Source organism: Oncorhynchus mykiss, chromosome 26, assembly GCF_057628025.1.
Source record: "Oncorhynchus mykiss isolate SJ-2025 chromosome 26, ASM5762802v1, whole genome shotgun sequence".
NCBI lineage: Eukaryota > Metazoa > Chordata > Actinopteri > Salmoniformes > Salmonidae > Oncorhynchus > Oncorhynchus mykiss.
Window position 1 is genome coordinate 30,287,918 of NC_143047.1, and position 12,261 is coordinate 30,300,178.

General features: G+C 40.7%; 1 protein-coding gene across 1 annotated transcript in view; it reads left to right on the plus strand.

Annotated features, from left to right (window-relative positions):
• The window catches only part of LOC110506769 (FERM domain-containing protein 5), a 117,977-nt gene extending 112,538 nt beyond the window's left edge, over nt 1-5,439 (plus strand). Inside the window, exon 14 of the mRNA XM_090222659.1 lies at nt 666-5,439. Within this exon, the coding sequence (XP_090078785.1) occupies nt 666-1,258 (593 nt within the window). The 3' untranslated portion in view covers nt 1,259-5,439. The remainder of the gene's footprint in view (nt 1-665) is intronic.
• Nucleotides 5,440-12,261: the final 6,822 nt, after the last annotated feature.

Genomic DNA, 12,261 nt, shown 5'->3' on the forward strand with positions numbered 1-12,261 from the left:
ACAAGAGAATCACTGACATGATGTCAGCTGGTCCTTTTGTGGCCGGGCTGAAATGCAGTGGAAATGTTTTTTGGGGGATTCAGTTCATTTGAATGGCAAAGAGGGACTTTACAATTAATTGCAATTCATCTGATCACTCTTCATAACATTCTGGAGTATATGCAAATTGCCATCATACAAACTGAGGCAGCAGACTTTGTGAAAATTAATGTGTCATTCTCAAAACCTTTGGCCACGACTGTAGTATAGCGTTAGCTAGCTAGCTAAGATTGAGTGGACACCAGATTTTAGCTAGCTACCGTTAGCATTGCTAGCTATTTTTGACGAACTTAGCTAGCTAATGACAACATTGCCATGTCTAAAGTGATAATGATAATGCTAGAAAAGTTGTTTCCTACTAAACATTTGACTACTTTAGCAACATCATCGTATTTCCAGGCAGTATAGTGTAATTTAGACTAAACAGTCGTTAGCCTCCGTCCAGAATGACTGGGTTTATCAGGATTTTAGGGCACCAATGTGTAGTTTTGTTTCATGATACACTGATATGTGTTATGTGGGTTCACTAGTTGTGTAATAGGAGTTGTTGCTCATTGTTTTTATGATGGGATACTTTTTCACAGCTCTGAGTTTGATGTTTCTTCTACTATCTCTATCTCTTTCAGGCCTGGAGTCCCTACGAGACTCCGCCCACTCCACACCCGTGCGTTCCGTCTCCCACGGCGACTCCTTCATGCCGCGACACCGTCACCACACAACAGATGCCGGCGAGGGTGGGTCATCCCAGCGGGTCATCTCTGACGAGGCCTACTGCCCCTCAGACAGTGTGCTGCCCACCCCCACGGCTGAACACAGCCTAGAGCTAGCTGTGGCACGCCACCCTAATGGAGCCCCCTGCAGCATCGAAGAGGAGGAGTCGGAGGCCGGGACTCCTGAGGGACAGGTGGCTGAGTTTGGCCCCGACGGCAGAGTGCTTCGGCTGGGTCGGACCAGGAAGTCTCTCCCTAACAAGGAGGTGCAGGAGCTACATAAGTTCATCCTGAGTGTGTTGCGTATGTTCCTGGTGACCATGGGACTGCTGTTTGCCCTGCTCTCCCTCCTCATCATGCTGACTGAGTCTGACCTGGACATCGCCTTCCTCCGGGACATACGCAAGACGCCTGAGTTCCAGCAGTTCCACTTTGAGTATTTCTGCCCTCTCAGACGGTGGGTTGCCTGCAAGTTCCGCTGGATGGGAGGCTTCCTTATAGACAAGTGAGAAAGACTGAGCGATGGAGTGAATGAAAAAGAGGCCTCCTCTGAGAGGACATACGTGGAGGGAGGATAGGAGGAAGTAAAGGAAGGCTGTAGACAGGGATGGAGGGCTGCTCCGTCTGAATGGGAATTAACCTTCAATCTTCTTCCACAAGTCACTTCCTGTTACAAGCCAAGGACCGCCCCCTTCGCTGACCCTCTTCCTTTTTCTAACCATCAGACTGAACGGAGGACATTTTCTGAGCTCATGTTTTACTTTGGAAATTCAGGTCATTTCAAGGTACTTTATTTTTACTAAGAGACAAGGCAACAGAGTTATAAAACGACATAAAATGAGACATCTGAGGTCTGTTATAGGCCTGGGAGGAAACACATATTATTCAACCAACAGAACAGTTGCCTTTATTTTCTATTACTTCATATGAACATCAATTGTAAGAGAGAAAAAAACTGTATAATAATAAGATGGATACAAATATATTAGATGGACATTGATATAAAAACAGAGGTGTGAAGTGTTGAGTTGTGTACTGTCCAATGAGTTTGAGCTGTGAAAGGATGAGAGGGAGATATGAAAAACCATGCCTTTTACTCATTTGGGGTCAACATCTAAAACATCCATGATAATCATTCTAATGCTGCTGAAACTTTCATTTGGGCTGCTATTGGAGGAGAAACATTTCTACTGGCAGGAGTACTGAAGTCTGGAGTCTGACAAAGAAACAAAGATATGATATTCAATAGAAGATGTAAAAAGGTACGTTTTTGAATGTACAGTACCATTCAAAAGTTTGGACACATCTACTCATTCCAGTGTTTTTCTTTATTTTTACTATTTTCTATATTGTAGAATAATAGTGAAGAATAGCACAACTATGAAATAACACATATGGAATCATGTAGTAACGAAAACAGTGTTAAACAAATAAAAATATATTTTACATTCTTCAAAGTAGCCACCCTTTGCAGAATGAAGAAAAAGCAGCCAACAAGTGCTCAGCATATGTAGGAACTCCTGTTGGAAAAGCATTCCAGGTGAAGCTGGTTGAGAGAATGCCAAGAGTGTACAAAGCTGTCATCAAGGCAAACGGTGGCTATTTGAAGAATCTCAAATCTCAAATATATTTTGATTTGTTTAATGCTTTTATTTTTTTACTACATTATTACATATGTGTTATTTCATAGTTTTGATGTCTTCACTATTATTCTGCAATGTAGAAAATAGTCAAAAAGAATGAAAAGCCCTTGAATGAGTACGTATGCCCAAACTTTTGACTGGTACTGTACATATACACTGAGTATAACAAACATTAGGAACAGTCTCAATTCGCCGGGGCATGAACTCAACAATGTGTTGAAAGCGTTCCACAAGGATGCTGGCCCATGTTGACTCCAATGCTTCCCACAGTCAAGTTAGCTGGATGTCCTTTGGGTGGTGGACCATTCTTGATACACACGGGGAACTGTTGAGCATGAAAAACCCAGCAGCGTTGCAGTTCTTGACACAAACTGGTGTGCCTGGCACCTTCTACCATACCCCATTCAAAGGCACTTAAATCTTTTGTCTTGTCCATTCATCCTCTGAATGGCACACATACACAATCCATGCCTTAATTGTCTCAAGGCTTAAAAATCCTTCAATAACCTGTCTCCTCCCCTTCATCTACACTGATTGAAGTGAATTTAATAAGTGACATCAATAAGGGAGGCATTCACCTGATGAGTCTATGTCATTGAAAGAGTAGGTGTTCTTAATGTTTTGTACACTCAGTGTACTATACTGTCTTATAAGAAAGTTGAAGAATATCTGTGTCCTAAACTTGGATTATAGTTTGTTTGTTAGTTAAACATCATTACAAAATGGCATGGAACAATCAAGAGACAGTCATACAGTACATCAAAACTATAAACCAAATGAATGGAATTGTTGTATTTTCTGATTTCAAATGGCATCAGATAGAATACTGTTACCAATTATTTTAATCAATGTATAAAAACTAGCAAACGTTTTTTAAAGAAACTTTCAAAAAAGATCAATCAAACTAGATGCAATGGTGTTCTTTGTTATTATCATGTGACCTGGAAAGTACAGTAGGGGGTAGAACACAGTGGTCAACCTCTTGAAAACACTGACTAGATGTGCAATACTATAATGATAAAAACGATGAGTATTTTAAGGTTGGATATGGTACATTTTAGTTTATTAAATGTGCACTTTGAAATAAATAATTCTGGTTATTTTCCAAAGGTATAAGAAAATGAAAATGCCTGCTGTGAACATGCCTAGGTGAAAAATACATTTCAACTTGTAGTTGTGCTAATGCAATGGGTTATTTTAAAATGTTGAATATATTGAAGTCCTGCTGAATTATTTTGTACAAAGTAGAGTCTCCTTATATTTAGAGTTTTCCTTGTATAACCTATTTTAACTGAACTAATGTTATTTTGTATCATTGACAATGATACTGTTTTAGTGCAGTGATTCAGATGAGGACTAGAATTCAAAGAAAAGTAGGTAGAGATTCAGGGACGGTTTCCCGGACCCATATTAAGCCTACACCTGAGCTATGGCATCCTTAATGGTGCATCTCCATTCAAAGTGCTTTGTAGTCTAGGAATCGGTTTAATCTGGGCCAGGGAACGTTTTTGTCAGGTTTACCTCCAAATCCACCTAAGGGAGCATTATACCCTCTCATTTTCACACTGTCTTTACATGTCTACCAAAGATACCTCTCTGCAGCCTCAGTGGTACTTCACATGAGAGCTAGAGTTCCTGAGGAGGGTTTGGGAGAGGGTTGACTAGTGAAGAGCTGCAGAACAGGACAATGATAATCACTGCAAGCTTCTATTGTATTGTTCTTAGCCGGCACTCTGTCTGTTGGCTTAGAATAAATAAGTTGAGAGGGGGAATAGCATCGACTTAGGGTTGAAAAATTCTGGAAAATGTCCCCAAATTACCATGCTTTCCAGGAATCCCAATTGGAAGATTACTGGAAACCGGAGGGAATAAGCAGAAAATCTGGAATCCTCGTACCAGGAATTCTGGAATTTTGGGAAAGTGACCAGAAATTTTGCAACCCTCCATAGACTCAAGATAAAAGTATCTTTCTATATCATCATTTGGTTTTGCATCAGTACAATCCTATCAGACATATGTATATTGTTTTAATGTTATAATCCCTCAGTAGACTAGTGTATGGTGGGTTTAATAAATAATATAGATTTATGAATTAATGTGGTCTGCTATGCAGCAATATTAAGATAATGATAAGTGGTTGGTCCCTGATTGGTGTATTAGATTAAATTGATTGATTTTGTTTGAAGTTGTGGAAGGCCAGTCAAGGCAGAATATTTTGATTTTTATACCTCAGATCGCAACTTTGAATTTCAGTTCAATGTGTATGACAAACAATACAACCTTATTTGAGCAATAATGAAAACATTTGAAAATAATTCAATGTTGAAATCAATGTGGGCAGCTACAGACAGAAAAAGTGAGTGATGTTTTTCGGTTTGTTTTGATGTGTTCTCCTGTCTTTCCATATAGGATCACTGGATATTCAAGTGACATGTTTTTCATGATTAGCCTACCTACCGTTATACTGGTGAACCTAGCTTCTTAATGCATGGGATGAGATGATGATGAGAAGATGGTGTAGCAGTAACATGCAGCTCAGTGTTGATTGCAATGGGTGCGTTCCAGGTTGTTGCAGTCATGCTGCACATCTCAAAAGATCGCTATAAATCAATAGCAATATCATATCAGTGTGGTTCCGGAGATGTGCAAACATGTCTCCAGGGGTCGCATTCACTAGAAAACAAACTGAAGAAACAAACAGGGAGGGACAACCTTAACTTAATTGTTTCGTTGCAAGACATTTTCCTACGCTGTGTGCACTAATGAATACTAGCGACCCAGGTGGTAAGATCTGACAATCTGAGCAGTGTGACTGCAATGAAGACGACCTGGATGACTCCAGTGTTAGGAACACCCAGACAGCCTCTGCAATGTCCTTCTGTTAGCTCCCTTACTGTCTCATGGCCATGCATATGGATCGGTCTCTGTAAGCATGTCTTCTACATTTCTGTTGTTACTCCCAATCAAGACTGAATATTTTTTTATCACAGAATGAAGACTGGTGTATTCGATGATTAATTTATCAATAAATATAATTTATTCTTAAATGTGTCCTTCACCTCGTGAGTCTTACTCATACCATCTCAACCATTGTAACGCTTATTTTCTAACAGTATAAAATACTACACAATATTTGTTATTTCTGATGGTTCCTTGTAAATCTTACCGTATACTTCCCACTCTAAACAGTTCGCACATACACAACCAGTCAAAAGTTTTAGAACACGTACTCATTCAAAGGGTTTTTCTTTATTATGACTATTTTCTACATTGTAGAGTAATAGTGAAGACATCAAAACTATGAAATAACACATATGGAATCATGTAGTACCAAATGAAAATATAATTTAGATTCTTCAAAGTAACCATCCTTTGCCTTGGTGACAGCTTTGCACACTCTTGGTATTCTCTCAACCAGCTTCATGATGCTTTTCCAACAGTCTTGAAGGAGTTCCCACATATACTGAGAACGTGTTGGCTGCTTTCCCTTCACTCTACGGTCCAACTCATCCCAAACCATCTCAATTGGGTTGAGGCCGGGTGATTGTGGAGTGCAGGTCATCCGATGCAGCACTCCATCACTCTCATTGGTCAAATAGCCCTTACACAGCCTGGAGGTGTTTTTTGGGTCATTGTCCTGTTGAAAAACAAATGATAGTCCCACTAAGCGCAAACCAGATGGGATGGCGTATCACTGCAGAATGCTGTGGTAGCCATGCTGGTTAAGTGTGCCTTGAATTCTAAATAAAATCGCAGACAGTGTTACCAGCAAAGCAACCCCACACCATAACACCTCCTCCTCCATGCTTCACTATGGGAACCACACATGCAGAGATCATCCGTTCGCCTACTCTGCGTCTCACAAAGACACAGCGGTTGGAACCAAAAATCTCAAATTTGGACTCATCAGACCAAAGGACAGATTTCCACCGGTCTAATGTCCATTGCTCATGTTTTTATTTTTCTTCTTATTGGTGTCCTTTAGTAGTGTTTTCTTTGCAGCAATTCAACCATGAAGGCCTGATTCACACAGTCTCCTCTGAACAGTTGATGTTGAGATGTGTCTGTTACTTGAACTCTGTGAAGCATTTCTGTGGGCTGCAATCTGAGGTGCAGTTAACTCTCATTAACTTATACTCTGCAACAGAGGTAACTCTCTGTCTTCCTTTCCTGTGGCGGTCCTCATGAGAGCCAGTTTCATCATAGTGCTTGATGGTTTTGGCAACTGCACTTGAAGAAACGTTAAAAGTTCTTGACATTTTATGGATTGACTGACATTCATGTCTTAAAGAAATGATTTACTGTTGTTTCTCGTTGCTTATTTGATCTGTTCTTGACAGAATATGGACTTGGTCTTTTACCAAATAGGGCTATCTTCTGTTTATCACCCCAACCTTGTCACAACACAACTGATTGGCTCAAACGCATTAAGGAAAGAAATTCTACAAATGAAATTTTTAAGAAGGCACACCTGTTAATTGAAATGCATTCATGAAGCTGGTTGAGAGAATGCCAAGAGTGTGCAAAGCTGTCATCAAGTGGCTGTCATCAAGGTGGCTACTTTAAAGAATCTCACATCTAAAATGATTCCATGTGGTAATTCATAGTTTTGACGTCTTTACTATTATTCTACATTGTAGAAAATAGGAAAAATAAAGAAAAACCCTGGAATGAGTAGGTATGTCCAACTTTTGGCTAGTACTGTATATTGTGACAATTTTGTGAGTTTGTTTTGTTGTTTGGGCAGGTATTTTTTTCAGCTGTTTGAGAAAATAATTTTTCGAAGCAAATTCAAGTTCGGTACCCGAAGTCTATGCCCTTCGTCAATGATTTGTCAACAGTACTACTCCTAGTAGGAGTGGGAAATATGGACAGGATTCTTCAATTAAGTGTTTGTTGTCATTGAACGAGAGACGACTCGTTTTCATGCACATATTTTCACTTGAGAAATACTGCACCAAAAAGCTTAGTTAGATGTAAAATTGTGTGAATAAGACCTCGGCAAAAACGCCAATTTATGACAGATTTCTTATTTATCTTAGCTTCATTTGGACTATTTTAAAGAACTGTTTCTGGCAGCGGAGAGACCTCTAGTGGTCAAAAGGCAGTTTTAGCATGGGCAGAGTCATTTTATTTATTTAACCTTTATTTAACCAGCAAGGGCTCATTGAGATTTGAAATCTCTTTTTCAAGAGCATCCTGGCCAAGATAGGCAGCACCAAATAATTTCACAATTAAAGACAGACATGAAAAACTACAATCTAGTAAAAACCATAGAATTCACAGGAGTATAACAAAATCAAAAACAGCAAATTAATTAAAAACATTGCCAGGTCAGGGAATCAGTCTCAAAATCCTTCATCTGTGATTTAAAAACACCAATCAGGACAAGTTCTTCCAGTTTAAAAGTATTTTGTAAGGCGTTCCAAGCCGATGGAGCAGAGTCCATTAAAACCCTTTTAGCAAATTCAGTTCGGACATTTGGAACAGTTAGCAGGAAAAAGTCCTGCGAATGAAGAGAGTACCCACCACATTTCTGAACAATAAAAATGGCCAAATAAAATGTTAGTAAACCCAAAGTGGCTTTGTAAATAATAGTATACCAGTGAAGGGCCATTGAGCTCTTCCAGCATTTAAAAAATTGTCAAAGTAGTCAACTAGGTGGGGATTTTTATGGTTGTAGCCTCAATGGTGCAGCCCATGCTGGCACAGACACTATGATGGCACAGATATAAAGATGTCTCCTCTATCCATCTATTTTCCTGGCTATGTTGTTGCTACGGTGGCTCAAGAGGGACAAACAGTAATATTGCCGCATTTTTTCTTCAGGGAATGTGCAAGCACAGACGTTCGCTTCGCTTAGCCAAGTTCTGCTAGGAGCAAACCAAACCTATGTTTGCGGACGCCTTAAGGGTTAGAGCATTGGGCCAGTAACCTAAAGGTTGTTGGATCGAATCCCCGAGACGACAAGGTAAAAATCTGTCGTTCTGCCCCTGAGCAAGGCAGTTAACCCACTGTTCCCCGGGCGCCGAAGACTTGGATGTCGATTAAGGCAGCGCCCTGCACCTCTCTGATTCAGAGGGGTTGGGTTAAATGCGGAGGACACATTTCAGTTGAAGGCATTCAGTTGTACAACTGACTAGGTATCCACCTTTCCTTAACCAGAGCTAGTATGACTTCAGTGTAGTTGTTGTGAATGTATAACAATACTGCCATCTAGAGGTGAAACACTGACACTAGATCTTCACTAGGGGGTTGTCTATGGCTCTCATTAGACTACATTATAATAACATGACTTGTCTGCCTCAGCCTCCGTACTGAAAAATAATAAACTACATGAAAAGTGCAACTTCAGCTATAACTTTATTGACTTACAAAACAATAGCAAAAGTGTCTTGGAGATAAAACATACAACATAAAAAAACAACCAATGACGGCCTACCCCGGCGAAACCCGGACGACACTGGGCCAAATATGCGCCACCCTATGGGACTCTCAATCATAGGTGAATGTGATACTGCCTGGATCAGGACCACAATGTTCTGGTAAGTCACCAGAATGTCCTGACAAGGTTTCGGGTTAAGGTTAAAGTTAGGATTTTGAATAAACACATTTTTACTCTCCAAAAAGTCCTGGAAATTGACAAAAACAAAGCTGTGTGGCTGCGTGAGATACTGAGAGAGTACGCTCAAAGTTCCACAACTCCACCCAACTTGTCCCCAGCAGCCATCAGCACACGACTGATACACTGGTGGAAGGCAACAGAGAGGATACGACTCTTCACCACCTTAGCTACTCCTCCAATCTCACTCCGCTCCATGCTCTTCAGAGTACTACGATACCTGGAAACATCCAATGTAATGTCAGCCTGGCACAGGTTAGGGTTTTACACGTCTTTACATTCAAATCAGTACAGGATGTCCATTAAATACTAATACAATAATGTAGTTTGTCACAGAACACTTATAAAAAGGACAAATGCCTAACCTCCATAATGTAACCATTTCCTGTTTGGCCCTGTCCGGGGGTGTCCTCGGATGGGGCCACAGTGTCTCCTGACCCCTCCTGTCTCAGCCTCCAGTATTTATGCTGCAGTAGTTTATGTGTCGGGGGGCTAGGGTCAGTTTGTTATATCTGGAGTACTTCTCCTGTCCTATTCGGTGTCCTGTGTGAATCTAAGTGTGCGTTCTCTAATTCTCTCCTTCTCTCTTTCTTTCTCTCTCTCAGAGGACCTGAGCCCTAGGACCATGCCCCAGGACTACTTGACATGATGACTCCTTGCTGTCCCCAGTCCACCTGGCCGTGCTGCTGCTCCAGTTTCAACTGTTCTACCTTATTATTATTCGACCATGCTGGTCATTTATGAACATTTGAACATCTTGGCCATGTTCTGTTATAATCTCCACCCGGCACAGCCAGAAGAGGACTGGCCACCCCACATAGCCTGGTTCCTCTCTAGGTTTCTTCCTAGGTTTTGGCCTTTCTAGGGAGTTTTTCCTAGCCACCGTGCTTCTACACCTGCATTGCTTGCTGTTTGGGGTTTTAGGCTGGGTTTCTGTACAGCACTTTGAGATATCAGCTGATGTACGAAGGGCAATATAAATACATTTGATTTGATTTGATTTGATTTGTAAAGCAAAAGTCCAAATATGGCAAGCAATAAACTCACTCTTTCAGATCCAACTCCTCCTTTTCTTCTTCGATTGAATCCTGTGGAATAAAATAAATAACAGTAAATGATCAGTGAGAAGAGTGAACTGTAAACAGCTCTGAACATACAGTAGAAGATTTGCTCATGATGATGAATAAATGTGCTACCTACCATCAGACTCTAACTAAATGGGACTTTTAAACTGAAATGATTATAAGCCAAGACCCTTTCAAGTGTGTGTAGTATCTTGGGTTGTGTTTGTAAAGTAATGTCTTGATGGTAGAGTCAGCAATACACAAGTAAACAGCAGTATGGGCTGACTTCCACAACTTACAGACTGACTACACTGCATGCGTCACATCCGCGAGCGTTGCAATATAAATGTAGAAATCTATGTTATTCAATTATTGCACCCACACTGCTTGTGCGCGCCAACGAGTGTCTGCGTTGCCAAGGGCTAAAATAGAAGTCAGTTCTATTTCTGACGCAGATCACGCTGTAAGCGAAAGTGAAAACAGGTTTTTAGAAAATGTTGCAAATGTATTAAAAATAAAAAACAGAAATACCTTTTTCACATAAGTATCCAGACCCTTTGCTATGAAACTCGAAATTGAGCTGAGGTGCATCCTGTTTCCATTGATCATCCTTGAGATGTTTCTACAACTTGGAGTCTACCTGTGGTAAATTCAATTGATTGGACATGATTTGGAAAAGCACACAGACACCTGTCTATATAAGGTCCCACAGTTGACAGTGCATGTCAGAGCAAAAACTAAGCAATAAGGTCGAAGGAATTGTCCGTAGAGCTCAGAGACAGGATTGTGTCAAGGCACAGATCTGGGGAAGGGTGCCAAAATTTCTCTGCAGCAGTGAATGTTCCTAAGAACACAGTGGCCTCCATCATGCTTAAATTGAAGAAGTTTGGAACCACCAAGACTGTTCCTAGAGCTGGCCATGCGGCCAAACTGAGCCTGAATGCCAAGTGTCACGACTGGAGGAAACCTGGCACCATCTCTACGGTGAAGCATGGTGGTGGCAGCATCATGCTGTGGGGTTGTTTTTCAGCGGCAGGGACTGGGAGACTAGTCAGAATTGAGGCAAAGACGAATGGGACAACGTACAGAGAGATTCTTGATGAAAACCTGCTCCAGAGCACTCAGGACCTCAAACTGGGGAGAAGTGGCCCAGAATGTCCTTGAGTGGCCCAGCCAGAGCCCAGACTTAAACCAGATTGAACATCTCTGGAGAGACCTGATAATAGCTGAACAGCAACGCTCCCCATCCAACCTGACAGAGCTTGAGAAGATCTGCAGAGAAGAATGGGAGAAACTCTCCAAATACAGGTGTGCAAAGTTTGTAGCGTCATACCCAAGAAGACTTGACGCAGTAATCACTGCCAAAGGTGCTTCAAGGTACTGAGTAAAGGGTCTGAATAATTATGTAAATGCGATTTATTTAAAAAATAAAATAAAATAAACTATTCGGTTTTTACTTTGTAATTATGGGGTATTGTGTATAGACAGATGAGGGGGAAAAACGATGTAATACATTTTAGAATATAACTGTAACCTAACAACATTTGGACAAGGTCAAGGGGTCTGAATTCTTTCCTGAACGCACTGTGAATATATAAATATATATAAATAAATATATATATTCACACAACCAGTCAAAAGTTTTAGAACACGTACTCATTCAAAGGGTTTTTCTTTATTCACCTATTGTCTACATTGTAGAGTAATAGTGAAGACATCAAAACTATGAAATAACACATGTGGAATAATGTAGTAACCAAAAAAAGTGTTAAACAAATCAAAATATATTTGAGATTCTTCAAATAACCACCCTTTGCCTTGATGACAGCTTTGCACACTCTCAACTAGCTTCATGAGGTCTGAATCCGGCTTTCATGGTCGAATTGCTGCAAAGAACCCACTACTAAAGTACACCAATAATAAACAGAGATTTGCTTGGGCCAAGAAACACGAGCAATGGATATTAGACCGGTGGAAATCTGTCCATTGGTCTGCAATCCAAATGGGATATTTTTGGTTCCAACTGCCGTGTCTTTATGAGATGAGGTGTGGGTGAACGGATGATCTCTGCATGTGTATTTCCCACCGTAAAGCATGGAGGAGGTGCTTTGCTGGTGACTGTCTGGGATTTATTTAGAATTCAAGGCACACTTAACCAGCATGGCTACCACAGCATTCTGCTG